Source organism: Gadus chalcogrammus, chromosome 4 (assembly GCF_026213295.1).
Source record: "Gadus chalcogrammus isolate NIFS_2021 chromosome 4, NIFS_Gcha_1.0, whole genome shotgun sequence".
NCBI lineage: Eukaryota > Metazoa > Chordata > Actinopteri > Gadiformes > Gadidae > Gadus > Gadus chalcogrammus.
Genome location: NC_079415.1, coordinates 28,525,762 through 28,553,654, shown reverse-complemented (window position 1 = coordinate 28,553,654; position 27,893 = coordinate 28,525,762). Strand labels below are relative to the sequence as shown.

The 27,893-nt window shown below is 45.4% G+C and overlaps 4 protein-coding genes and 1 non-coding gene across 6 annotated transcripts; 4 read left to right on the top strand and 1 right to left on the bottom strand.

The window, feature by feature from the left end:
* Positions 1–59: 59 nt before the first annotated feature.
* On the top strand, positions 60–6,456 carry LOC130381475 (uncharacterized). Of its 2 annotated transcripts, XM_056589089.1 has the most exons (11): positions 60–181; positions 367–528; positions 900–1,025; positions 1,411–1,613; positions 2,184–2,277; positions 2,537–2,629; positions 2,769–2,789; positions 3,855–3,875; positions 4,173–4,199; positions 4,358–4,416; positions 4,839–6,455. In XM_056589089.1, exons 1-11 carry the CDS (start codon positions 118–120, stop codon positions 4,854–4,856), a joined length of 888 nt encoding a protein of 295 aa, XP_056445064.1. In that variant the 5' UTR covers positions 60–117; the 3' UTR covers positions 4,857–6,455. The 2 variants fall into 2 exon arrangements, with proteins under 2 accessions (XP_056445064.1, XP_056445065.1); XM_056589090.1 differs by lacking the exon at positions 2,769–2,789 and having other exon boundaries at positions 4,839–6,456.
* nufip1 (nuclear FMR1 interacting protein 1) lies at positions 5,897–11,383 on the bottom strand. Its single transcript, XM_056589088.1, has 10 exons — positions 10,724–11,383; positions 10,346–10,419; positions 10,154–10,258; positions 9,970–10,032; positions 9,633–9,709; positions 9,328–9,420; positions 8,479–8,654; positions 7,821–7,958; positions 7,400–7,626; positions 5,897–6,591 (listed from the first exon to the last, which is right to left on the bottom strand). Exons 1-10 carry the CDS (start codon positions 10,959–10,961, stop codon positions 6,109–6,111), a joined length of 1,674 nt encoding a protein of 557 aa, XP_056445063.1. The 5' UTR covers positions 10,962–11,383; the 3' UTR covers positions 5,897–6,108.
* A 3,846-nt stretch (positions 11,384–15,229) lies between these two features.
* On the top strand, positions 15,230–20,377 carry nop58 (NOP58 ribonucleoprotein homolog (yeast)). The gene is made up of 15 exons (XM_056588164.1): positions 15,230–15,451; positions 15,882–15,958; positions 16,077–16,129; positions 16,307–16,431; positions 16,555–16,691; positions 17,156–17,220; positions 17,604–17,738; positions 17,965–18,110; positions 18,353–18,479; positions 18,763–18,926; positions 19,036–19,170; positions 19,294–19,355; positions 19,447–19,601; positions 19,693–19,811; positions 19,949–20,377. The coding sequence occupies exons 1-15, from the start codon at positions 15,407–15,409 to the stop codon at positions 20,003–20,005; spliced, it is 1,602 nt and encodes a 533-aa protein (XP_056444139.1). The 5' UTR covers positions 15,230–15,406; the 3' UTR covers positions 20,006–20,377.
* Positions 18,162–18,246, top strand: LOC130381905 (small nucleolar RNA SNORD11B). The gene has a single exon (XR_008895531.1). It is a non-coding gene; the product is annotated as a small nucleolar RNA SNORD11B (small nucleolar RNA).
* A 285-nt stretch (positions 20,378–20,662) lies between the features above and the next one.
* Positions 20,663–27,636, top strand: wdr12 (WD repeat domain 12). Its single transcript, XM_056588163.1, has 13 exons — positions 20,663–20,876; positions 21,173–21,267; positions 21,651–21,745; positions 22,139–22,245; positions 23,088–23,203; positions 23,703–23,857; positions 24,023–24,068; positions 24,192–24,277; positions 24,924–25,064; positions 25,544–25,649; positions 25,984–26,116; positions 26,938–27,010; positions 27,546–27,636. Exons 1-13 carry the CDS (start codon positions 20,836–20,838, stop codon positions 27,621–27,623), a joined length of 1,272 nt encoding a protein of 423 aa, XP_056444138.1. The 5' UTR covers positions 20,663–20,835; the 3' UTR covers positions 27,624–27,636.
* The last annotated feature ends 257 nt before the right edge of the window (positions 27,637–27,893 follow it).

Here is a 27,893-nt window from a genome sequence, read left to right as displayed (position 1 = left end):
ATTATCAACCACGTCCTCAACACGTGTTGCGCGAGCCCGCCCCGGAGCCTCCAGAACGTCAACACAGAGCCAGCGTCCCTGCAGACTGGGGCTGGAGCAGAGCTGCTGGCAGGAGCAATGCATTGGACGTCTTTCATTTCTGTCCTTTGCGGCTGCTTGGCGGTTTCCACTTCGTATTATCGTAAGTTTGGAACTGGGTTAAAAATGTCCCTCAAACAAATGTGATATTTGGTTCAATTCTGGGGAGGTGATGCCATGGCATGGGCGTTGGCTTAATGCATGTCCATAGAGCGCGTTGAACAAAAAAATATCATGGCAAAGTGATACAACTTTGAAAGACTTTTGTATCTATATACCTTTCTCTAGAATACGTATCCGTAAGTTTCCGAGCTGGAACCGATTGCTCTCTGAAGTCGCAGTGGTCCACGAAGGACGTCATCTCCACGATAGAGTGGCGGTATGGGGTCGACCCGGTAGTAGAGTGGAACAGAGACAACAGGTCGGCCGTCTTCCGCGCTCATCTCCAAGGTAGGCATAGATCGGGATGTCTGATCAATTCTATGTCTGTCTGATGTGACTTGTATTGTATCACTGTATCACATGTAAATTATGAAGACCTATGGATGCCTAGATAGCCTATATCCCTCTCCATATAGAGATGTAGCTATATATTTAGATAGGCCTCTTTTTTTATGTAGATGCCTAGTTATGTGTTGCATGTGTGGCACTTATAGCGTTATTTAAGTGATGCTAATCATAACAGCATAAAATGCCACTTTTGTTGTAGCCTAGGATCTCATATAGGGCTACATGGGTAAAAAGGTTGTAAAAACTAAGGCCTAATAGGCCGAATACTTCTGATAACTTGGAGCTACTACACCATGAATGGACTTTTGCAGACCGCGCTTTGCTGGACATCCAAACGGGAGATCTGATGATCAGCAGCACAAGGGCGGGTGACAGCGGGGTTTACACGGTCTTCATCAACTCCGGTCAAACCCGCAAGATTAACGTCAGCATCCTCTGTAAGCAAAGCTGCATGACGACCCCCGATCTACGCTAATATACCGGACGCTTCTCCATGTAGGCTAGTAGTCTCCCCCAAACCTATATTTGGGTGACACACTTTTTTGCATTCCTTAGTGTAATGTCTCTCGCTGTGGTTCCCACGACGCGCACACACATGTATTGCTCTATTTAGTACAAAAAATGACCGTGTGCTCATCAGTATTCATTGTTCTGTAAAGTTTGTTTATCATTGAACGCGCCATGGTGTTTGAGGACGGAACAAAAACGGTAATCACCCCGACTGTCGTCCTCGTCATTATGCGCTCTGGTCTGTTCCAACGCGCGACACGTTGTATCAGATGTGGGCAGGGTTCGACATGTGTTGTGGTGGTGTTTGGACAGCTGCGGTTCCCGTGCCGACGGTCTCCTGGGCCTGCCAGCCGGAGGATGAGGGGACGATCTTCTGTGTTTTGACCTGCGAAGGAGACACCAGCGGAGCAGAGCCCGTCCAGTACAGTTGGACCCACCAGCCACAAGCAAACATCTCAAGTCATGGAGATGAGGATGCAAACAAAACTTTGCCGAAATCCATCAACGTTACAATTGTAAGGGAGATGCAGTGATGGTGTAACCTTTGATGCTTATTGTTTAGCATTTAAGTGTGTGTGTGTGTGTGTGTGTGTGTGTGTGTGTGTGTGTGTGTGTGTGTGTGTGTGTGTGTGTGTGTGTGTGTGTGTGTGTGTGTGTGTGTGTGTGTGAGTGTGTGTGTGTGTGTGTGTGTGTGTGTGTGTGTGTGTGCGTGTGTGTGCGTGTGCGTGCGGGTTTGTGTGTGAATTTTCAAAATCTTGATGTCTATTTGGTTGTCAATTGAAATAATAATCATAATAATAATCCAATTCAGTTCTTTCATCCATTTCAATTGAATTATTTATTTTATGTCATCCACATGTAGAAGAACAACACAGTTGGGATTCATAAAAAATGGCTAGATAAAGAACACTGCTCTCAACTCTCTTCCACATGCTGCGATGAGTTTCTCACTCTGACGTGGTTAGGGCCTTGGCTGGCACAACTGGTAATCAAACGTCTGGCTCTCAATAGAGTTAGGTCCCCTCTGCTCCAGGAAGTTGCTTTGAGGAACTCTGAGCTCACGTTGTTCCACCTTCTTGTCTTAGGTCGTGGGGTCGGACTCGGATGTATTTGTTTGTACCGTCCGGAACACAATAAGCCTGCAGAACAGCCAGCCCAGCACGCGTCCCTCCACACTGCGTGAGTCCCTTATTGGCCGGCAGCGTGAGTGGGAGGAGCCATCGGGACAGTGGAATGAGTGGGAGGGGCCGGTTGAACTGAAGTTCGAGGGGCAGTAGAGTTATTGAATAAAAGGGAGTCGCAGATAGATATGTGGGAGGGGCCTGTGGGGGACTTATTTTAAGTGGGAGGTTCCTGCAAGGCAAGATTAATATGTGGGAGGGGCCAGAGTTTTAACAGTATTCTCAATGAATTTGTTTCTGTTTTTGTGGGTTCCCAGGAGAAACTCTCCATCCAATGAAAGGAGTGGTCGTGTTCACATCCTTCATAGTAGCGGTCACAGCAGCCATCGCGTTACACAGATGTTGGACAGGTGAGAAGGAGTGAAACAGCGGCCATGACGGATATACTCTATTCTTTTAATAATTGCCTGATAGAGTGGTTACTTTGGAACGTCTAATTATTGTCTGCACCAAATGTTGCTGTTTATAATGATGTATCTTGTCATCCAGGAGTCTGGTTCTTTCATAAAGGTAGGAGACCCCTCCAGCGAAAGCTTATAATCATCATTGTAATTGCATTGTAACTACGGTATTATCATTACCATTAATGCATCGCTACATGTTGTGTGTGACCAAATACAGAGTATCCAGTTGTATTCTGGCTAACTCCAAATACTGGCACTACTTTAGACATTAAACACAAATACAAATGAGTGACAGGTTATCGAGAAGATCAGGCCGAACAAAAAAGTGACAGCCAAAAGGCGGAGCATTTAGCTACGGCTAATTAACTGAACAAAGCTCATCTTTGCCAACAAGCCGCTAACCTGGTGCAGTAACTGACAACAGCCAAGATAACAGGCAAAACTGTTACGGTTAGCGGGTGGCAGGCAGGCAGGTAGGACCCAATAGCAGACAGTTCAATAAAAGGATAATTTATTAACGCAAAAGGCAAGGAACACGGGTGACGCGGGTAACACAGGGAACACTGGGAACACAGGTAACACACAGGACACAACTCACCACAAACTAAAATGATCAGACAAGAAACAAAGGAAAGACAAGGGCTAAAATACTAAACACAGGGCACGCAACAAGTAACAGCTGGAACACATTAGGAGAGGGAGCAGTAATCACACAGGAGGGATCACACAGGACATGGGGAGAAACAAGACAGATACTAAAGTAAAACAGGAAACACACCAAAACAAGACAAGGAAACAGACAGACCATGACAAAAACAAAGCGACACAGGGCATAGAGAACTGCTGTCACAGACGCACAAGGGGCTAATGAAATATCAGAAAGACCAGAGGTAATTAGGGAGAAACGCAAACACTTGGTAGGTAGCTGAAAGGGACGGGGCTAGCCTGCACAGTTCCAACATAACTGTTTAACCTGCTGTAAAAAGGGAGATCACTGGTATTAAAACCACTGTGTTCAACATTTATTACATCGTCTTTTTTCTGTTCTGCTTATTGTCGTTTGTAAAAACTTTTAGAATCAAAATGATGGTTATTATTTTACATTTTCATGCAAATTAAGAGTAAAGCATCCCCTGTTTCTGATATTACATTTGTTTTTTCCTCATTGTAGAATCAACGCCATGGCAATCAGGTGAGGACAGAAAATACAATTTATAAAAAAGTTATACAAAAACGTTACATCTAAACCATACTAAGCTTGGTTATATAAACTATACATTATGGTTACAGTTATTATAACTATATTTTAACAGAATGGTTCACATCCACACCATACAGTATTCATCAATACGGTTCACAACTAAAATATGCTACATTATAACAGTATGTTGTGGCTCTTATGAGTCATAAATGATCTGCTCTGAGAGCTACATGAGGAAGTAGAGAGACCCAGTCTTATCTTCTCGTTCTCCCTGGTTCCTCATGCTAGATTTCTGGAGAAGAAGAATTAAGGGTGGTATGTATCTTCATCCATAAATCCACTGCTCTCGCTCTCTTTCCTCTCCCCTTCTCTCTTTCCTCCGAGTCCTCTGCTCTGGTCATGTTCTATGGTCATAACTGTGGTCTCCTCATAAGCCTCGTGACTGAGAAAGGACATATTTGACTCTGTTCCAGGTGATGACTCAGAGAACAATCATCCCAAGGAACTGGAGGAGTTGAAAGCCAACCCAGATGTAAGGCCCTTTCCTGCTTCATTCTAGCACCGGCCAAGTTTACCATTTAGTTCATACCAACATTTTGTCATACTGACAATAGCACTTTAGCTAAAAGAAGCATTATTAGCCTGAATTGGTAATAGTTAGTTAGTTGTACCACGGTTATGTTTGTAATGATGGTAGCCGTAGTTCTAAGAAGTAGCTATAGTTCTCAGTAGCTGTAGCGCTAGGAAGTAGCTGTAGTACTGCTACGTAGGCAAAACACTAGCTAGGTAGCTAATGCGCCAGATAGCTGTAAGTCGCTGTGATCAGCCTGGTCATTGGTCAAGTTATTTTGAACTTGGAAGCGTATTATCTTTCTCCATAGGAGAACAAAAGAGTGGGTCTCCACCAACCCCCCTTACGCCCTCAACATTTGAACCTTCTTTCTGTTTATTTAGCCCGAAACACAGCACTGAAGCCCCTGTGACCTCTGGACCAGGGCTCCCTGCCGGGCTTCACAGACCCAGTGAAAGAAGCCACTATGTAATCAATCAATTGTTATGAGTGTAAACTTACCACAGAGTAACCGGTGCATATTAAGTGTCCCTCCCTGGGTTCTCTGACACAATAGAAACAGTATAACTGCAGTCCTGTCTAGCTCAATTGGTAGAGAATTGCATTACCACTGCCAGTTAATGGGTTAGTGATTCCATAGGTGGGTGTAAGACACTGGAGATAAGTGTCCATCAAATGGCATATGGAGTTTAATGTCAGGAATAAAATAAAATACACGTTGGACATTTAGGTCACTTTACCCTTGGAGCAGTTCTAACTCTGTGGTCCAGGGCTGCATTGAGCTGATTAGAGGAGAACACTATCGTTCTATTGTTCTCCGAGGGCCGCAGACTCCCACAACAGACACGGTCTTGTTGTAGAATACAGCAGATCTGGGGCCGTCACTCGGGTATGGGTCGCAATGGGCTGCCAAACCTTCGATTAGATCTCCCTCCCTCTTTCTGTGGCTGAATGCCATACATGGAGAGGCGGGTCCGACGACATTCTGTATCGACGGAGACAGACAGCTGTTTTATAGTCTATGGGCTGTATACACGCAAACTACAACCTCTGTCTGGGCACCAAGTGCAACTTCTCAGCACCAAATCTATGGTGTTACTATACTGAAGAACAAGTGCAATGTAGACCCACACCTGTGTCATGATACCCCCTGGTAAATCTGTATGGAAACGCTCGTAGCAAAATCAAAATACAAAAGGACAACGTACATTTGTGCATTTAACACTTGAATGTGTAACATGTCTGTTTATATGTATATATATCTCACGGTTTACACCTTATAATATAATGAAGTTGAGGTTTGATTAATGCTTGTTTGCCTCATTTTGATGTGCTCGGGTTTTGATGTGAAGCCCATTTTTACTTGCATCCAAGTGCTACATGAATAAAGTTACGATAACTTTCTTGATTTTACAATATATTTCACGAGTCGATAAAAAAGGTCAAAACAAAGTACTTATACCAAGAATTTGATTTAATTTCACAATATCAAATTGTACACTGCATGGCATCTTAGAAAAATAATTTGATTTGAAGAAAAACAAAAGGATACGAACAAGGATAAGAGTTTCACAAGTGTTTAACATAACCAAATCGATTCGATATGACATATATATAAGTGATCACATTTTGTTATTCTGATGCCTGTGAGATCTAGTACTCCCATATTTCTTCATCAACTAGACGGGTGGGTGCGACTTCCTCTGTGGTCGTCGTGGCGATGTCGGGATCTTTGTCGCCCTGCGTTTCCTCGACCATTGGAACAGACTCCGCTTGCTCGCTGTTTTGCGTTTTTTCCGATTCCGCTGGGTTCATTGCAGTCTGCTCGCTCGCCCCGGTCTCCTTGGCGCCGGACTCGTCACCGTCTGCCTCCGTTTCGGAAGTTCCCTGAAAGTATGCTAGAGGCTCTTCTGCGGAGACTTCCTGCGTCGATTTTGCAGTCTTCTCTGCGCTTCCGGTCTGGCGCTCATCTTCGTCAGCCGCGCAGGCTGATTGAGGGAGGCCCCGGCGGCTGGCCGCAGGGGAGGCCTGCCGGTCCTTGGGTTGGCCCTCTAGGCCGAAGAAGGTGCTCTGCACGACGTAGCGCACGCACTGCAGCAGCACATTCCTCTCGTGACGAATGTCGGGCGCCAGCAACTAGACGCAGAACAAGCAGGGTTGGGGGAGGTCAGTACAACAGACGTCACTAGGAAAAGCGTTGCCTCTTGCTAGGATACACTGCCTCATTGTGGGATACATGCTGTTTCGTTGCTAGGTTACACTCCGCCTCATTGTGGGATACATGCTGTTTTGTTGCTAGGTTACACTCCGCCTCGTTGCTAGGTTACACTCCGCCTCGTTGCTAGGTTACACTCAATGCCTCGTTGCTAGGATACAGGCCGGCTAATTACTAGGTTACACTCCGCCTCGTTGCTAGGACACTCAATGACTGATTGCTAGGTTACACTCAATGCCTCGTTGCAAGGTTACACTCAATGCCTCGTTGCTAGGTTACACTCAATGCCTCGTTGCTAGGTTACACTCAATGCCTCGTTGCTAGGTTACACTCAATGCCTCGTTGCTAGGTTACACTCAATGCCTCGTTGCTAGGTTACACTCAATGCCTCGTTGCTAGGTTACACTCAATGCCTCGTTGCTAGGGTACACTCAATACCTCGTTGCTAGGTTACACTCAATGCCTCGTTGCTAGGTTACACTCAATGCCTCGTTGCTAGTATACAGTCCGCCTTGCTGCTAGAATACACTCCGCCTCGCTGTTAGGTTACACTCCGCCTCCCTGCTAGTTTACACTCCGCCTCGCTGCTAGTTTACACTCCGTCCACTACACTTAGTTGCGAGGCGGACAATTGTTATATTGGTACATATATTGGTCTTCATTTGCAGGGTTCCAGCAAACTAGCTTTGTGCCTAGATTTCAAAATTTTCAGACTAAGTTTCTTCTCACCATCTCCAGTAGCGTCGCCCGTTTCTGGGGAGTCATGTGACCTCCCCCTCGCCTGCCCCTTCCCCCTCGGCCCCGCCCCCGTCCTCGTCCTCCCCTGCCTCTGTATTGGTCCTGGGGGGAGGCTCCGGGGTGTGAACCCAGGGGCGTCTCTGCATCCTGGGGCCCCCGTGAAAGGGATTGGGGCGGGGCTTGGGTCCCTCGCTGGTTAGCCCTCTGAATGGGGAGGGCTGAGACAGACAAATACAAACCCATGTGATGCAATTGACTAATGAGTCATTTAGCAGACGCCTTGATCCACAACTAAGTGGATTTAGATACGTGACATTACAGACCAGTTGGCTGGGAGAAGATAGGCACTGCACTTCTTTGAATGAATTCCCATCCCCCACACACGAAACACACAAGCAAGTTGCAAACTCACCCTGGGGTTCCTCGTCACTGTCGCTCTCCGTCATCGAGCCATAGCTGGCCACCAGGGACCCCAGTCCTGAGCTCATCTGTTTAGGGGCCACCACTAAACCCTGCTTGGAGGTCCCCGAGGAATCCTCTTTATCAGAGTCTGGAAACGCAAGGCAGAAGGGTTAAGAAACGTATGCATTTATTTTGGTAAAGTATTTTTTTTGATGAAGTCATGAATACAATTGTAGCTAATTTTCACATTTGTATTATTCACCTTTTGGCAAATATATGCTACAATGTGTTATTTTTTGTTTTTGAATCCAAAATGTCTCAAACTTTTGACCAATTGCAAAACGGTTATGTTTTCCTAATCAAATCCTGGGGGACTATATTGGGTCTTAAAGCTGACCTATTATATCACCAGGTGTGAGTGATTAGCCGTTACAATCCATTTGGAAAATCGGCCTCTTCTGACTACATGTATGACAGATAGATGAGCAACGTTTGCAACAGTCCACTTGGTAGGCTGGTAGACTGATCTATACAGCACACGTCTAGGTAGACACGCCCACTTGTGATGTCAGAAGAGGCAGATTTTCAAAACTGCTTGTAACGGCTAATCACACTCACCTGGTGGCATGAGATGTCCCCTTTAAAGCGGGCTCTCACCTCCGACTCACCTGGCTCGTCGCTGACGAGGGCACCTAGGGGGTCCCTGTCGCTGGCTGCTGGAGGAGGGGCGGGGGGCCCCCCCGGGGCGCCATTCCCCTGGTTCTGATAGCCTCCTTGGGCACCCCTCTGGAACCTGTTGTTGCCACGCCCCCTCCCCCGCCCTCTGCCTCTGCCTCTCATTCGCCTGGGAACAGGAAGTCAAATGGTATCTTTCTTAAATGGTCATCACTTCTCCGTTTTTAACCGTTTTAAATTATTAACAAACCAAGAGGCCTTGAAGTTGTGGTCAGGCTACCTCTATGCATCCATTTGGCAACTACTCTTTTATTCAAAGCGACCGTTAATTCCTCAAATTAAAGTCGCAATGGGCTAGATTGAGCACCTCCCAGTTATTAGGCAGGACTTAAAAAACGCAATAAAAGTGTTGTGTCCACTTTAACTGGCTGTGCAACTGTGTGATGCGAACTAGCGTAGCTCAGGTGGCTGGGTTGCGTAAATGGGAGGGGATTTGAGATTAAAATTATAGTTGAGTTATAGGATTTGATTTTATTGATTACATTAATTTAAATCCCCATCAGCACTGACAACAGATATGTGCAGATAATTTTTAGCTTCTTCAACTGATCCACGTTGCGACTCTAAGGAGAAGGTAAGGCATCTTGTGTCGGCTTCGTAAAGTGCGGACATTGCGGTTCAAACTCAGAAGATTTCAGCCAGACACCGAACCCCCCCACCAGTCACTGTACACACTGTTCACTGAAGAGATACACACAGTGAGGGAAGAGTAATACTCCTACATGGTAAAACAACATTGGTTCTGATCGAACAATGGCTCCTGACTCTGCGTTGGGACTCACCCGAACTGGGCCGTCTCAAGCACCCCTCCGCCCTCCTCGCGGACGTCCTGTACTTTCCTCTTTTTCTCGACATTATCGACCGTCGGGTAGTTCCTAAATCAGAAAAACAGACAAATATGAAAACAGGGTCAGGTCTGAGACAAACAAACCAATGTCCACCAATTACGACCTTTAAAATTAATACAAAAACATAGTGAAGGATAACAGCGCTCTGAGTGAAGTGGACTGTGGCGTCTACGCCAGTAGTAACATAACACATCTAGCGCCGAGCGACCAGGCTAGAGGGAGGGTGCATAAGGACTGACCTTCGTCTCTCCTCCCTCCACTTTGTGATCTCCTCCTGCGTCTCCAGCTTGATTCTCTTCGCACCAGGAGCGTGGCTCTGCGACAAACAACAAATACAACCTTGAATGAGTTGTTTCACAAACTATTTGAAACTGGAGGGTATGTGAGATGTCAGCAATATCATCAAATCATAGATTGTCTCAGCTTTTAAGAGCTCTTTCAGCTCAAATACAAACAATGCGATTTAAAACAATGTGTTTATCACCATGTTTTGGGTTAATTACTACACTACCATTACTAAATAAAAATAATAGAATGGAAAATCTTTCTGATTTTATCAGTGTCTTCGGGGCTTACATTTCTCCAGTGGATGGCGACCAATTTTTCATGAGCAGTGAAGCTGCAGTCAGCAAAAGAGCACTATGAAAGAGATAAAAAGAACAATACACAGTTAGCCTAGGACACCATTAAAACAGAAAGATAACATCCTCTTGGACTTTGATTTATGGATAGTAGAATGCTCAATGAAAGAGTGAATCACCTTGATGTGCTGGGACATATGTTCGCTGTGTTTTTCTTCAGTTTTGAAGCCCTGGTCACAAGGGTCACAAAAATAGAGGTACTCTGGTTCCTTCTTAAATTTCTGCTGTGGATTTCAGACCAATCGGACAAAGTTAGCACAGAGGGGAGTATTTCTGCTTCGGAGGGGAAATTCGGGAAAAATATTTAATACCTTTTTTCCATAGTTGTTTGGCGGCCCATTGTTGTAGCCCCTGCCTCGACTCCATCCGCGATTAAAATGTTGCCCTAGTACAGAAAATACAGTTTTCAACTTTCATTAATGACAGCTAAGGGATGGGATTAATTTCCCATCCCTCACACGCTCACACACTTGGCTTTAACTAATCTAGCTGCAGTGGAATACTTTTCCATGTCCCCATAATTTGTGATCGTATAAACGACATCGCATAGTCCCATTATAAATGGTTATGCAAAAAGCATCAAGTAACGGTACTGTATCATTGTTAGTTCTAGGAAGCTAGCATATCCTGGCAAGCAAACTAAAGTCACAGGGCGGATCTGCATCCTTGCCCGGCGGACAGTGACCCACCATGTTGATGGTGTCCTGGACCGTCATAGCGTCCATCGTAGTTCCCAGTACCGGGCGGCGGGCCGCCTTGCCAGCCGGTGTTGTAGGCCCACGGGTCGGAGGGCGTCTCGCTCCAGTTCCACATGCTAGGATGGAAGTTGCTGGAGCCGGGTGGACGTTGAGAAGTGGGGGGCATCATGAACGTATTTGGAGGAGGACAGCCAAAGTCCGGCGGAGGATACTGTCCGTTTGCATCCATACTGCTCTCATCCACGTTTTCAACTCAGTAGGAATATTAATATTCAAAGGTTTACCTGGGCAACGACTTCAACGTGGTAGCGTGCGGTACCACATGTGCATGTTTATACACACTGGCGCGTAACTTCCGCCGGATGGGGAAAGCCAAATCTGTTCGACAAATAATCTTCTTCTTCTTTTTCTTTGGTTTAGTCAGCCTTGACGCAGCTATTGCGTATTGCTGCCCCCAGTGTTTTTTATTTCCCTCTAAATCATTTTATATATTCCAGTGTTGTGAAGGTAATCCAACAATTCCTTTGCTCTATAACCAATTAATCCAGATTCAGAAGAGTGCGCATATTAAAAAATGATTCCCCAGCTGATCCAAGATTCCGGAAAAGAGTCCTCCTTCGACTGGAATAGGGCTTACACTGGAGGAGTACATGTTTCACAGTCTCTCTATATCCACACTCACACTTGGGTCTGGGTGTTTGCCATTCAGAGCCAGCCCACCCCTCAGCCGTGTCCAAGCCTCAGCCTTGAGATTACTACAGCGTCTTTTCTTTTACGCCTAAAAGTGCACCTATCTTTGTTTACATTTTCCTAAGCTGAAAAATACGCCCTTCCCTTCCTTTCCTTCTCCCAAGATTTTTGCCACCTTTCTTTTAGAGCCCTGTTTATTTTTTCCATGTACTCAGGAGCCCCATATTGCAAATTAATTTGCACTGTTTCCTCCTTCACCGCCTTCTTTGCCTCCTCATTCCCTTTAACACCCACATGTGCCGTCACCCAGAGAAACCCCACCTCTCTTGCCTTGTAAATTCTAAACAAAGACTGCAGTATTTTAACAATTAAATCTGGCCTGGACTTGGATTTTCCTTCCTTTATTGAATTTAAAGCTGCAGCTGTATCGCTACATAATATTGAATACCCCTGCTTATTATCCTCCACCCATCGTAATGCCCATGGAACTGCCAACATCTCTGCTGTGAATACTGTCATGTGATCTGAGATTATATATCCTTTTTTGTACCCGATTTCAGGAATGCTAATACCCACTGCTACTTACCACTCTCATGCTCCTTTGACCAATCAGTGTAAATGAGTAGATGGTCTCCCCATACATTACACCCTCTGACATCCTTGATTTGCTTATACTCAAAAACTTTAAGTAAACACTGGGATCTGGGATCAGCCATGACGGAGCAACTGAGCGACACACTGGAGGACAATAATAGCCCCAATACCAATTCCTGTGCCAAAGATTTGAGATGTTCTGCAAAGTTAGTTTTAGAAGTTCTTATTCCCATAAACTCAGAATGATCACCCAGTAGGTATTTTGTTGGTAACATTTCACTTTCTCCTTTGAGCTTCATTAGATATTTCAAGCCAAGATTCTGTCTTCTTAGTTCTAGTGCCATCTCCCCCATTTTTGCTTTGACTATGTCTATTGCTTGGACTATGGCTTTTGCTTGGACTATGTCTGGTTTATTTAACACCGAAAAAGCTGCTGATCCATAAACCATGCATCCATAATCAATTGCTGATCTTATCATTGCTCTGTACATCATCATCATTGATTCTCTATCAGCCCCCCAGTCAGAACCAGCCACACAACTAAGGACTTTAATTATTTTCCCACACTTCAAAGATACTATCTCAATATGCTTTCCCCTGTCATTCTTTTGTCCAACCACATTCCTAGAAACTTGAAATACTTGACTTTCTCAAGATTGTTGTTGTACAATTGAAATGTCTGTGATGGCATCTTTTCCTTATTTCCAAACACCATAGGCTACACTTAGGCCCACTCATTCACTTTCTCCAAAGCATAGGTAGGGGAGGTTCCTCCCTCGCTCCCAGACAGCCCCATAATTTGCGAATAATGAAAAACCAAAGCCTTTCCCCACTCTACTAAACATGGCATTCACTAGTATATTAAAAAGAACCAGACTTATCACGCTTCCTTTAGGGTTTCCATTCTCCACCTCAAACTCATCTGATAGTTCATTTCCACCCCTCACTTGGATTGACCAGTTACTTTTTTTTTTTATCCAGTTAAACATTCTCCCTCTGATTCCAGCATCATATAGTGCAATTTGTAACCCTTCCTTCCAAATCATGTCATATGCTTTTTCAATATCCAGAAAGACCGCTACTGCTGCTTCCTTATTTGGTATAGCTTTCTTTATGCCCATGTCTAAACTTAAAACAGCATCCATTGTCAACCTTCCCTGCCTAAATCCACTCTGATGAGTCGCAAAAAAAACACCTTCCTCGAGCTTATCCACAAGTCTATCCGTTATCATACGTTCCATAATTTGACAGAAGAAGCAGACAGAAGTCAAGGCAATTGGTCTATAGGAACTATGGCTATCTGATTGCTTTCCAGGTATCACAATTGGAATAATTACAGCATGTTTCCATTCTTTTGGCAGACACCCACTCTCCCACACATTATTAATTAAGGCAAGCATTTCCTCCCCCATAAGTTCTCCATAATGTTTAAATAATTGATATCCCAATCCATCCCTACCTGGAGAGGCATCTTTTCCCTGATCGATTGCTTTTTGAAACTCTCCTAGTGAGAAAAACATATTGAAATCATCATAATTATCACAGTTAATTTGCAGTTTATCAAGGTGTTTTCCCAATATTTCACATCCCAAACTTCTATTTACATCACTTACATTGTTAGAGCTATGTACTTTATGGACTAACATATTTGCTTTTTCTTTGTTATTTATAGGTTAAATTCCATCACAGTGAAGGACAGGAGGGACTGCTGTCTGCTGAAAAAACCCTGTCATTCTATGAACGAGACTCCAAATCTTAAATCTTGTTCGTATCCGGTCCTAATTTACAACCAAAATGTCTCCAACTTTGTTTCTTTGCCTCCTTGGTGACACGTCTAGCCTTAGCTACTCAATAGCATAGCTCTCTAATATATGTTTTCTCAACCTTTTATAGGCCCTATTTCTAGCTCAGACTGCAACGTTACATTCTTCGGTCCACCATGGAACCACCTCTTATAGGAACTTTTTTCTTAGGAATATTCTGTACTGCAGCTGACCAGATTACCTTAGTTAAAGAATTATTCCACTCCTCTACCCCTTTCTCAACCTTTCTCTCTAACCCTATCTATTAATGATAAACCCACATGTACATCCTCCTCAAACTTGAGCCAATTAACCCTTTTATAATTAAGCCTCAAGGACAGATTGACTGGTTCCTCAATTAAACGTTTACCAAATTTGCAAATGATTGGTACATGATCGCTTCCCACAGTATACAGATCCATTGTCTCCCACCTACTAATTGATGCCAACTCTGCTGATGCAATTGTAATATCTATGGAGGGAAGCCCTGTCCGACTTGTTCTAAACCATGTAGGTCGACCATCATTTAACACAACTAGCTGGTTTTTGTCTATAAACTCTTCTACAATTTTCCCATTCCTATTTCTCTTCTTGCTTCCCCACAGCTCATTATGAGCATTAAAATCCCCAACCCACACCACTGGTTCACTAATCTTATCCACAAGTTCCTGAAAATGATTATCCTCTAAATGGAAGCAGGGGTTATCCAAATTGACAATGGTGATTTTCCCTTGGTTAGTCCATACTTCTGTGGTAACACATTCTAACACTGTAATAACTTCTTCTATACCGACTTCCATTTCTAATGAAAGTTGCACACCCCCCTCCTGCTGTATTCTCTCGATCTTTCCTTTCACATTTATATCCCGTATTATAAAATCAAGTCTTGGTTTTAACCAAGTTTCGTCAATGCAAATTATTTCTGGTTTTTCTTCGAGCCCAGCTAACATGTGTTTAAACTCTTGCCCATTTTCAATTAGACTCCTAGCATTCCATTGCATTATATAAAACATAATACAAAGGACACTAATCACAATCAGAATCCCCATATGTAGGCCTACTTTCCATTTCCTCTTCCGCATTATCATCTAAGCCTGGATGTTGACTTCCATTTCACCTTTGATCTCCTAGACACACGCTCACACACTTTTCAAATAAACAAATGAGAAAAGATAAATGCAGCACCAAAAGTACAAATAAACATAAAAGCACTAGACTGGAGCCAAAGGACAGAAAAGTGGAGAAGCTCTGAGCTATCAGCCAAGCTCAAAGATTTAGTCACTTAAAGAAAAGAAACCAGGGTGTTACAAAAAAAAAGTGCTTCTTTAGTTGGGGCACATAACCAATTTATGTATTTTGTACCTTCATACATGTGAGAAAGGTTCATTCTGTCGGTGGGCCATAGAGGGCGGTAACACAACACGGCGTCTGGTTAACAGGAAACGAAGAAGAAGACGCAGCAGCAGTACAGTCCCGCGTGTGCCTCACTCTTCTTCCCAGCAGCGTGTCAACGTGGTACCGCACAGGACCTCTCCACAGAGAGAGAGCAGCCCAAGTTTGCATACAATACACTGAAAAAGACTACACAATGTTGGTGCTATTTGAGACCGCCGCTGGATATGCTATATTCAAGGTATGTGTTTACCTATGGTTCTTTATTAGGGTGAGAATTACCTTAATAGGTTTCCGGATAGCTTTTTAGGCGGACGGGTCGGTGGGTTAGCTAGATTGCTAACTAGTCATGTGCCATGCTTGTATTTGTTAAGCAGCCCGGCGTTACGATCATTCAACTAACCAGCTGATCTTTAGTACAACTGAGACATGATGGTTAAGGAATTGCACTTTATGGGTCAAAAGGCTGTCTCGGTTAACATAGCGCCGGTAGGATTGGTTTTATGTGTGGGCCTGCTTACCACGTGTGCGTGGATGGCTAATCCGACTGCAAAAACATGTGTTTTGTTACTGGGAATTGCCATCTCTCAACGATACCAGGCAGCAACTGAAGTTGGAAAGCGAAAAGTGTTTATTTTTTATTGTTTTCTCAACTGTGTAATCTTTCCCAGGTCCTCGATGAGTCCAAACTGCAGGAGGTCGACAGTCTCTGGAAGGAGTTCCAGACGCCTGAGAAAGCCAACAAAATGTGAGTGGTGTTTTGGTCTTCATGGATTCAACCCTTTTTCTTTTTTTTTTAATCTATTTTACTCGTAATCAAGTCTGCTCGGTTCATCACTAATGAAGTTATTTATTTCCCTTACCAGCGTGAAATTGAAGCACTTTGAGAAGTTTCAGGACACAACCGAGGCCCTTGCAGGTACGGATCCATATGAAACCCTGTATATTTAACATGGAACTCTACGTACTTTGGTTTTTTATTCCTAAATGCTGTTTGCATGTCTAATCAAACATGACCTATCTCCAAATAAACTTGAGATACAGATTCTGCTCTGCCCACTAGTATACTTAATGTACCTGTGCTTTCTCCTCTCAGCTGCCACGGCCATGGTGGAGGGAAAGATTGGCAAGAGTCTGAAGAAGGTTCTGAAAAAGGTGGTGGCAAAGGAGGCTCACGAGCAGCTGGCCATCAGCGATCTCAAACTGGGGGGTGTCATCAAAGTAAGAAAGCAAGCAAAATACAGTACTGTTTCAATAGACTTGAAAATTATGTCTAATACGATGCGATGAGTGAATTCGTTCTGCACTGTGTCCTTCAGTCTCTAACCCTCTTGTGTCTTCCAGGAAAAGATGAACCTGAGCTGCGTCCACAGTCCGGCCATCGCTGAGTTGATGAGGGGCATCAGGACCCAGATGGAGGGGCTCATCACCGGTCTTCCGCCCCGTGAGATCAGCGCCATGTCCCTGGGTCTGGCCCACAGGTACATATCTGTCCTTTAGTGTGATTGCAAAGGCTACACACTAAGGCCTATGTGTTCCGGGTCAGTTGATCCAGCACTCTGCATGCAGGTGCCATATATTTACAGCCCCCCTTACCCCCCCGCCCCCCAAGTGTGCAATCTCTTCTGATAAGAACAGCAGGCGGTGACGAAAATGACATCCTGTCGTGTACTGAATCTCTAACTGATGTTCGTTCACTACCTCTTCTGAGCCTTTGTTGTTCCAAACACCATAAAGTATAGCGAGTCAAGCTAATGAAGCCCAGTATGCAACCAAACATATTTCCAAAATAAATGACCACCATCTAGGCATACACAGTATAAAATGTTATTGCCATTCAAGATTGTGCCCTTGTTGCTATCATATACTTTTCCAAGTAATTGGATCGGATTAAAATAAACATACCTTCTTGACCTAATCAGTTATTTAATCTTTTGTTTTACAGTTTATCCCGCTACAAGTTGAAGTTCAGCCCCGACAAAGTGGACACCATGATCGTCCAGGCCATCTGTAAGTTTCTTCGTTAAGTGAATCCCCCATGGCTGTAGAAATGTATGTTTGCGTGACCATCTTTATACTAAATTTTGGTCCTAAGGTTAAGGCTCAATATTGGCAAGGACCTTTTATATGCATCGCAATGCATGGATCGCCATTAAACATATTTTACTGAAAATTAAAGAATTTGGTAAACGGGTACCACGTGTACCACCATTTTATTATTCTAGTACCATAACCTGTAGTTACCGTGTTTGGACATTATTGCCGAACTAAATACGGCGACAATCTGCTGTTCTATTATTTTCTTCTCCAGCCATACATTGGGCTCAGCAATTTTTTTTTGTGTTGTGATAACAAAACAGTTGCTAAATCCTCACCTTAAATTGCCTCCCCAGCCCTTCTGGACGACCTGGACAAAGAGCTCAACAACTACATCATGAGGTGCAGAGAGTGGTACGGCTGGCACTTCCCAGAGGTGGGAAAGATCATCACAGACAACCTTGCCTACTGCAAAGCTATCCAGAAAATAGGTACGACCCTACGTCAACGACATGCCATGCACATTCAAACACCCTTCTCTACCTACAGACCGAGGAACTATATTGTGTGACTATAATAAGGGGGGAAACGTGAGCCTGTTTGACACCCCCAGTTTTCGACTCCTACAATGGGTCCATGCTGTGTGAACTGAACCATGGCTAGTTTGGGTCATCCAAAAAAAACCCTCCCATAGCTAAACTGGTGTCTTTCCTTCAGGGTTCCGCACCAACGTTGCCACGACAGACCTGTCGGACATCCTCCCGGAGGAGGTCGAAGCCGAGGTCAAGTTGGCCGCCGAGATCTCCATGGGAGTGGAGGTCTCTGACGAGGACATCACCAACATCCTCCACCTTTGCGTGCAGGTAAATACACGGCAGGGTTGGACTAAGCGTTTGATGTCCAGGGTGTGTATGTAACCGTGGTGATGAGGACTATAAAAAAATATTCCCCTGAAACAAACAATGTGGGTATTAAGTCACTATCTCTTCTGAGCGGCCAGACAAAGTTTTTCGTACTTCCAATGCCTCGAATGGTCATTGGCTGTTTACACTGATTAACGGCAATGTTTTTTCTTTCTGTATATTTTTTTTTTTTCAACCTCCAGGTGATCGAGATCACAGAGTACCGCGTGCAGCTGTACGACTACCTGAAAAACCGCATGACTGCCATCGCTCCCAACCTGACGGTTATGGTGGGGGAGCTTGTCGGAGCTCGGCTTATCGCCCACGCAGGTGTGTTATTTTACAACCCGCCCCATCTCAACACCCCCTGAAAAGCTACTCATCCAATCCCTTATACGAAAAGCAGGCGGTGACGAAAATGACATCCTGTCGTGTACTGAATCTCTAACTGATGTTCGTTCACTACCTCTTCCGAGCCTGTTGCCTTTCAAACGCTGTTGGCAAAGTCCTCGTAAAATGAGCACTTTATTGGCACTAATCAACCCTGGCCAATTAAATATAGTGATACTGAGCTTGTTTCTCGCGTTTTGCTTTGGCACCATTTGTCCCGTAGGCTCCTTGATGAACTTGGCCAAGCACCCGGCCTCCACCGTGCAGATCCTTGGGGCGGAGAAGGCCCTGTTCAGAGCCCTGAAGACCCGCAAGGACACACCCAAGTACGGCCTCATCTATCACGCCTCGCTGGTGGGGCAGACCAGCGCCAAGAACAAGGGCAAAGTGAGTGATCTTGCTTTAGCTTGACTGAAATGTTTGAATAGTTGTGGGACACCAACTAGCGCTTTGAAGTCTGCGATCCGTGTTTTCTAATCTTTTGTGTTGCATTTAGATCTCCAGAATGTTGGCGGCTAAGTCGTCGCTGGCTATACGCTACGATGCGCTCGGGGAAGACACCACCTCAGAGATGGGTATTGAGAACAGGGCAAAGCTGGAGGTCCGACTGCGCCACCTGGAGGATAAGGGGGTACGTAGCACCAAAAACTAATGTGTGTGTCTGTGTGTCATCTTTGGACGGGGTGGCATCTTGGAAATGTGACAAAATGACTGTGTCATCATGTGACAGAATTTTCTTTTTCTTTTTTTATAGATCAGGAAGATAAGTGGAACTGGCAAAGCGATGGCGAGGGCAGATAAATATCAGCACAAGAGGTAACCAATCAGAACGCAGACCCGAAGCGACGCAGTCAGTCTGTAGGGTTGGTACACGGGGTCTAAACATGCCCACTCTCCCCCTCCACAGCGACGTGAGAGTCTACGACCCCTCCGCCGACTCCACGATTCCCAGCACCTCCAAGAAGAGGAAGTTTGAGGAGGTGGAGGAGGAAGAGGAGGAGCAACCCGCCACACCCGCTACCAAAGTCAAAAAGCCCAAGAAGGAAGCGGCAGCAGTAGAAGGTGGGTTGAAAATGGTTTAGCTTCCCGGGTCTCTGAGGCAGTGGTGTCCGGTTGATGGTCCCCCTAACGTCTTTATTTCTGTGTTTTCTAGAAGCTGAAACGTCAGAGGTCGTCGAGGTAGAGCCTCCCAAAAAGAAGAAGAAAAAGAAGGATAAGGCAGAGGAACCCGCTGCGGAGGAGGAGGAGGAAGTAGTTGTAAAATCAGAGGAAGTAAGTCTGGCTTCTGCTTCTTTTCAAAATAAGACTTTAATCACTGCAGCCAAAACAATCGTTTAACTGTTCACAGAACCTGAATGACCATATTACAGAACACTTGCTTATAATGTGCTGTTTTTTGTTATTTCCAGACGACAGAAAAGAAGAAGAAGAAGAAGAAAAAGGTCAAGGATGAGGAAGACGAATAAAGAACAGATTCTATATATTCTTTAGTTTAGTTTTTCTTGTAATTTCTACTTGTAAATCTCCCCTACAAAACTGTATGACTGACTTTTTCCGGATGTCTCAAGAATGCTTGGCCACATGTCATTTATCATTTTTATTAGTGTGATTATGATCACAATTTATGTTTTGGATTTATGCACTAACAGGTTATCTGTTATACTTTCATGAATAAAAATCATCAATTGTTTCTTGGCCACCTAAGTTGTACTACTCCTAGTTGACCATTGTGTATAAGCTCATCTGTATCAGACCCGGTCATGAAAGTGCACTTTCAGTTTTACTTCAAACTGAATGCATTCTGGTACAATAAAAACCTTTTTTTTCGAAAACCTTACGTTCTTGACTTGTTCCTATACCGTAAAATTGTCTTCAAAATACGTGCACTAACGTTAGCTATGGCTTGACAATATAGCCAAAACAACCATGGCTATAAACTAACTTATGGTACATTTGAAGTTAATTCCGAGTACAACAATTTATGAATCAAAATCCTATGTATCTTAATATCTTCAATAAGAAATACATAGGAGTTGGTGTATAACAGGACTAAGCGGAACACGAGCATCGATCACGGACTTAAATCAGACATCAGTCTATGATCTCAGACATGACTAGCAGAGAAACGATCCGAGCGGTCGATCGACCTCTCTGGCTCGATTGTCATGTCTTTCCATTTGCGCCACATGGCGAATGATAAGACTGCATGGAAGACGTTAGGTGTGTTTTGAAGCCGCAGTCACTAGTTTAGCCTTATCCTAAATGTCCCGTTAGTGTACACAATACAAAAAACAAAATGTCGCAATTACAAGCGAGATTCTACACGGAGAACAAAAAGTAAGTATACACTACGTGACGCTAAAGTAAGGATATGATGTTACCATGGTGGCCTCGCAGCACAAAGTTGTGGGATGCTAACGTTACTTAGAGTCGTATCGGCTGTGATATTGAAGGGAATCTATTCGCGGTCTTTCGATCCCACTCTATTGGGTCTTTGTATCTCTTATATCCTAATCGTTGAGATCCGTTCTCCAGGCTGCACCAGCATGTTACCTGACATGGTTACCATGTTAACTTCTGACCCCCGTCGAACAACTTTGCCAAAGCTAACCCACTTTCATGTGTTCTTCTAGGTATGCAGTGGATGACGTCCCGTTCTCCATCCCAGCGAGCTCTGAAGTGCTGGACCTCGGAAATGTTATCAACAAGCTCCTCCAAGCCAACAATGGTAACAATTCAGACTTGAAGACAATTCACATCAGTGGTTATGAACCGGTCTAGACTCAGGACCCACATGTGTCATGAATACACAGTATGTCAGAACTGCACATCCTGTATGAGTACGTGACAAATAAGAACTCTTGAATCTTAAGTATCAACCCCAAAATAACTTGTTTTACCGATATTTCAGATATCAACAATGCCTGCATGGTATGGTTAATAACATGCAGCAAACTAATAGCTCCACCAATTGAGGCATATCTCCATGTAATATGACCCCCCCCCCCCCAACACAATATAACGTCTCACAATATAATCATCGCTTATAAACAAATGCATTGATGACTTTTATTTAGTTTCTTATTTAATACTCTTTCCCATCCTCTTTAGGATCTCACAAGCAAGTGGACTTTGACTTCCTGGTCAAGGGCGTGTTCTTGCGGTCGTCCCTGGCCGTTCACATGGAAACGGAGAGCATATCAACGGTATGTCCGACGTCAGAGGCTGCTACACCTTATTGGATGCTCTGTCTGGCTGTCACTGTACAGTTTTGACGACCTTAACCTGGTGGGATCCTCTGACGGTGCATGCAGTGTGCTTTTGAACTATCCCTATATGTTTTATAATGTAGAAGAGTAGATGATGCATGAGACAGTTTTTCATGAGGCCTATTGGATATGGAAGGGTCTGTTCTCGATGTAGGATAGCATGTTTATCTTTTAACAAGGGCTACTCCCCTACAGTAAACGCTCCCAAGAAGTATTTTGGACTCTTGATGCGACATGGTAGGAAAAGGAGTATTCCCAATCGGGGGAGGCAATTTGGCAGTCTCTTTGTCGTGAGGTCTAGAGCGTCTCTCCCCATTGGTCTGTTTTCAGGAAGACGTGGTTGAGATCGAGTACGTGGAGCGGATCAGTGCCCCGGAGCCGGAGGAGTGCATGATGCACGACGACTGGATCAGCGCCGTGCGCGCCGACTCAGAGTGGTGAGCGGGTCAACATCACACCCTAGACAGTTGACACAGAGACGGGTCGTTGTGGGGCAGTTAGGGGTTAGAAAGTATAGAGACGGGTCATTAATGAGCAGGTAGGGTTACACAGTACAGGGACAGGTCATTAAGGAGCAGGTAGGGGTTGGACCGTACAGACGGGTCATTAAGGAGCAGATAGGGGTTAAACAGTACAGAGACAGGTCATTAAGGAGCAGGTAGGGGTTGGACAGTACAGAGAGGTCATTAAGGAGCAGGTAGGGTTACACAGTACAGGGACAGGTCATTAAGGAGCAGGTAGGGGTTAAACAGTACAGAGACAGGTCATTAAGGAGCAGGTAGGGGTTGGACAGTACAGAGACAGGTCATTAAGGAGCAGGTAGGGGTTAAACAGTACAAAGACAGGTCATTAAGGAGCAGGTAGGGGTTGGACAGTACAGACGGGTTATTAAGGAGCAGGTAGGGGTTAAACCATACAGACAGGTCATTAAGGAGCAGGTAAGGGTTAAGCAGGACAGAGACAGGTCATTAAGGAGCAGGCAGGGGTTAAACAGTTAAGAGACGGGTCATTAGGGAGCAGGTAGGGTTACACAGTACAGAGACAGGTCATTGAGGAGCAGGTAGGGGTTAGACAGTACAGACACAGATCAATAAGGAGCAGGTAGGGGTTAGACAGTACAGACACAGATCATTAAGGAGCCGGTAGCTAGCTTGCTCAAGATGAGGACATCTAACCTTTTGGCTTAGAGTCCAATACCCTTGCCACTAGACTATCCACCCCCGCTCAGTAGTGGAGCTGAGCGAGCCAGGAGGTGACCCCGCCCGTCTCTCCCTCGCAGGATCCTGACGGGCTCCTACGACAAGACGGCCCGGATCTGGTCGCCGGAGGGCAAGGCGGTGATGACGGTGGCAGGACATACGGACGCGGTCAAGGACGTGGCCTGGGTCAAGAGAGGTGAGCTCCAGGCCCCGGGGGGAGTCTAGAGTATGGTCGTATTTATCGTTAAAGACAGGCAACAGGGAGTGTCTGAAAGGATATTAATAGAAGGTCAAAGTCAGCTTATGAACTCTGTCTTGGAAAGAGCCACATTTGTAGGGGTCCGGTCTGAACCCCACAACCCCACCGCTGTTTGGTTTAGTTTGTGCTTCTTCAAAGTCTGAGACATCGTAGCTTTATTCAGCTGCACCGTCATTTAAGTGTATGGTCATTTTTGACCACCTCAGCTATTGGCTCCAGGAGGGAAAACAGACTCCACACATTATATCAGCTCAAAAAACTAGAAGGAAATCTATAGACTAGATTACGTTTGATTTCAATGGACTTCACGGCGCTTCATTTTCCGGTGCTCAATTGCACACCTTCGCATTATTTAGTAACATTATTAGCAGTAAATCGTGTATTTTCCATTGTCCATCACCTTAATCATCGTCCTCTGTGACCCCGTGGCGTCCAGAGGGCCTGACGTCGTGGCTGTTGACGGCGTCCCTGGACCAGACGGTGCTGCTGTGGGAATGGAACTCTGAGAGGAACAAGGTCAAGGCCCGCCACTGTTGCCGCGGTCACGCCGGGAGCGTGGACGCGCTCGCCGTTGACCCCACCGCATCCAAGGTACGCCGGCCGCCGCCGACCACGTGGGGGACCAATACAATAAATAGCTTTGGATTTGTTTTTGGCATCACCGCACTATGGCTGCGACCTACTTTTTTCCATGCTTCCCGAATGGTTTAAGGTCTATATAAATGACACAAGCGGTCTGTGTCTCTCCCGGTTCAGTTCTGCAGCGGCTCCTGGGACAAGATGTTGAAGATTTGGTCGGCAGGTACGTGTGCAGTGACAGGGTTTCCCCCCCCGGTTCACAGCACCCTCTGAATATAAAAACAGCAGCACTAGTGCAGGACATAGGGGCTCACCACGCTGCGACCCTTCCTCCCTGTCACTGCAGTCCCCTCGGAGGAGGAGGATGAGGTTGCGGCCCCCGCCAACAGACCCCGGAAGAAGCAGAAGACGGAGCAACTAGGCCTCACCAGGGTGAGTCCCCCCCCCCCCCCCCCCCACCTCATCTCCTGTCATTGGGGAAACTGAAAAGCCACAAAAAAGGATTGTTGGTTTCAGCAACGTGTTGGGATATTGAGCCGTTACACAATCATAATGAAGTCAAATTTGATTATCCCACTAGGGTGAGATAAGGACGCAGCCATGTATTAACAAGCACACCATCAACAAGACACACGCGTTCACGCAACGCAAGGGGGTTACGGGCGCAGCAGCAAGGGCTGTGATCGGTCCGCTTACTAAAACCCGACGCAGAACCAAAACAGGTTCACGATTCTGCGAAGCGTCTGCGTGGTCCTTTGCGTTGCGTGAACGTGGGAACATAATCCGCCCTTGAGATAACGGTTAGTGATGGAAACACCATGAAAACACAAATGACAGAGACCAGTACATGAAAATTCATAAAATACAGCGCAAGATCGCTACATAGGGAGGCCAAGACAAGCAGTGGTCCAGGAGAACAGGGTGCCAAACAGGCATAAAGTGCAATAGTAGTGACGTAACTTTTGCAAATTGTGTATGTTAGTGGCAGTACATACAAAGGAGAGTTTGAATAAATGACACTGCCTGTCGTCGTCGTCCCCCCCCCCCCCCCCCCGTGATGACAACGCCCGTTCCCCAGACGCCTCTGATGACTCTGGCGGGACACAGCGAGGCGGTGTCCTCGGTCCTGTGGAGCGACGCCGACGAGCTGTGCAGTGCATCATGGGACCACACTATCCGCCTGTGGGACGCCGAGACGGGGGAGCAGAAGACCACGCTGGTGAGGCGCGCACACACACACACACACACACACACACACACACACACACACACACACACACACACACACACACACACACACACACACACACACACACACACACACACACACACACACACACACCTCTCTGTTATACATATATAATTATACGCATAACAGATGCACATAAATATAACACATTGCACACATCTCTGATATATATACATAACTGATGCTCACATATATAACCGTTGGCACACGAGCACACACACACTATTTGTTGTGTTTTCCTGCTCCTATTCTTCTACAAAGCGCAGTTCTGCAGGAGCTGTACTGTTAACGCTGACATTGCAACCACACACGCACCTTTCCATGCATCACTATGTTTGCACGGAAGATCCAAAGACGTGCAAACCTTTTGCATAAGCAAAGACAGGCCCTAGCCTCCAAGGCAAACAGGGTAACGGTCCGACGGATGACTGATGCGATGTGTTCCTCAGACGGGCAGCAAGGTGTTCAACTGCGTCTCCTACTCGCCGCTCTGTCGGCGGCTGGCGTCGGGCAGCACCGACCGACACATCCGCCTCTGGGACCCCCGCACCAAAGGTAACCCCCTCCCCCCCACTGAGAATCAGGGACCATCTCCTTATTAGAGTCACTGCTACACGAGGAACGAAAGTGAATGGCAGTTTTTAATAATTTTTAATAATCGGATACAAAACCATTCCAGTAAGACAAATGAGAAGAAGGTCTCTGAATGTACCCTCACATAACTCACGATTCCTTTACAGGCAAAAGTTTAAGAAAAAACGGAGTACACATTTATAATAGCAAAAACAACGCCTGCGTCCTCATTCCCCTTTGAGACGATACAGTATCTATAGTTTTTTTTTTTAAAACGTCTCCAAAGTTCAACCTCAACCTCCCCCCCTCCCCCCAGACGGGTCGTTGGTGCTGCTCTCCCTCACCTCCCACACGGGCTGGGTGACGGCGGTGAAGTGGGCGCCCTCCCACGAGCACCAGCTGATGTCGGGCTCCCTGGACAACGTGGTGAAGCTGTGGGACACCAGAAGGTGAGGGCTCCTGGGCTCCTGGGCTACTGGGCGCAGCCGGTGTGTGTGTGTGTGTGACACACACACACACACACACACACACACACACACACACACACACACACACACACACACACACACACACACACACACACACACACACACACACACACACACACACACACACACACACACACACACACACACACACACACACACACACACACACACTGTGTGTGTTGTGCACTTAAAGGTACAACACACACTGTGTGTGTGTTGTGCACTTAAAGGTACAACACACACACACTGTGTGTGTTGTGCACTTAAAGGTACAACACACACTGTGCACAACACACACTGTGTGTGTGTTGTGCACTTAAATATGCAAGATTTGCGATTACCTGCTAGCTTCACAGTCCTATGCTCCTGCAGAGTTGCAGCAATTAACCCCTAATTAATTAGTCCCCCTGTAGCCTTAGAGTTCGCGTCTACAGGACCATGTGTTTTTACAGTACATTTCTAACAATTCATTTTGTGTATTGTACCTTTCATTAATGATCACCATTATTTTAGTCTAATGTTGTGTGTTGGACTTGCACAATAATTCAATATTATTATTATGATATGGATTGGACCAGTTTAATGGGTCTAGTCAACGGCACACAGAACTCTAATAAGCAAGCTGCCTTAACCTAACACTCACCTTCATATAACCGCCTTTTACCTTAAACCAATCACTCTGAGTTGCTCATGCTTGTCACTGTTTCTTCATCAACGTCCGTGAATGGTTCGTCTGCCTGACGTGATAACCAACGCCTGCTTATCCCCATTGCGTCTCCCAGCTGCAAAGCGCCGCTGTACGACCTCGCCGCCCACGAGGACAAGGTGTTCTGCGTGGACTGGACCGAGAGCGGGGTAAGATGGTTACCGTAGCAACGCATCAAGCACCTTTTTATGGTGTTGACCTACCGTCTGGGTCGTTGCAAGGAAAATGTGTGTCAAGATGGGACACCTCGCTACCAAGGCGACAGCGGGAGGAGGACAGCTGTGATGGAGAGGACTTCCTGGGCTCTGACCTTTCTTGAGTTGTTTACAAGGATCAAACATGGTCTCACTTTCACAGAATAGTATAACAAAATAAAATGCAGTAGCATAAAAATTGTGAAAGTTGTAACCACATTAATGAAGAGTAATTGATAACACAACTTTTCTAGTCATTCATAAAATATACCTTTTTTGTTACTTGTTAGGTAAAAAAAGATAGAAAATGAATAGAACTAGGGCGACCACTGGGTAGAGCGCGTACCATTAAGGACCTGACCGCGGCGACCCGGGTTCGATTACTGCCCGTGGTCTTTCCCTCTAGCTCCCTTACCTTCCTTGCTTAATCTCTTAAATAAATAAGTAAATAAATATAACTAATATATTTGTTCTTTTGTTGTGTTTTCAGCTGATGCTGAGTGGCGGTGCGGACAACAAGTTGTACACATACAAATATTCCCCCTGCAAGACGGACGCCGGAGCGTAGCAACGCCCCGATCCAAATAACCAGATGAAATGGATTTATATATGGACATTGACAAACTGGAGCCAGCGAGTTGGGAGTTATTATGCTGTTGAGTGTCGTGTGCGCGCCACTTCCCAGTGGACTGGTGTTTTCCGACATTGTTTTTGTATTTCTTTTGAGGTGTCCATTTTAAGATGACTTCATAAATTAACTTTGTCTCCCAATATTGTCTGTCATACGTTCTTGTTTGGATTTCACAATGTGCTCAGTACTGGTGTGGATGTTATGCTC

Coding starts and splice junctions, on each gene's coding strand:
- LOC130381475 (XM_056589089.1), top strand. CDS start 118: ATGCATTGGACGTCTTTCATTTCTGTCCTTTGCGGCTGCTTGGCGGTT. Junction 529..899: donor CTTCCGCGCTCATCTCCAAG/GTAGGCATAGAT, acceptor GGACTTTTGCAG/ACCGCGCTTTGCTGGACATC. Junction 3,876..4,172: donor ATCAACGCCATGGCAATCAG/GTGAGGACAGAA, acceptor TCCTCATGCTAG/ATTTCTGGAGAAGAAGAATT.
- nufip1 (XM_056589088.1), bottom strand. CDS start 10,961: ATGGATGCAAACGGACAGTATCCTCCGCCGGACTTTGGCTGTCCTCCT. Junction 10,259..10,345: donor CAAACAACTATGGAAAAAAG/GTATTAAATATT, acceptor TGAAATCCACAG/CAGAAATTTAAGAAGGAACC. Junction 9,710..9,969: donor TCGCCATCCACTGGAGAAAT/GTAAGCCCCGAA, acceptor TGTTTGTCGCAG/AGCCACGCTCCTGGTGCGAA.
- nop58 (XM_056588164.1), top strand. CDS start 15,407: ATGTTGGTGCTATTTGAGACCGCCGCTGGATATGCTATATTCAAG. Junction 18,111..18,352: donor TCCTCCACCTTTGCGTGCAG/GTAAATACACGG, acceptor TTCAACCTCCAG/GTGATCGAGATCACAGAGTA. Junction 19,356..19,446: donor GATAAATATCAGCACAAGAG/GTAACCAATCAG, acceptor CCCCCTCCACAG/CGACGTGAGAGTCTACGACC.
- wdr12 (XM_056588163.1), top strand. CDS start 20,836: ATGTCGCAATTACAAGCGAGATTCTACACGGAGAACAAAAA. Junction 23,858..24,022: donor TTGACCCCACCGCATCCAAG/GTACGCCGGCCG, acceptor CTCCCGGTTCAG/TTCTGCAGCGGCTCCTGGGA. Junction 24,278..24,923: donor AGCAACTAGGCCTCACCAGG/GTGAGTCCCCCC, acceptor CCCGTTCCCCAG/ACGCCTCTGATGACTCTGGC.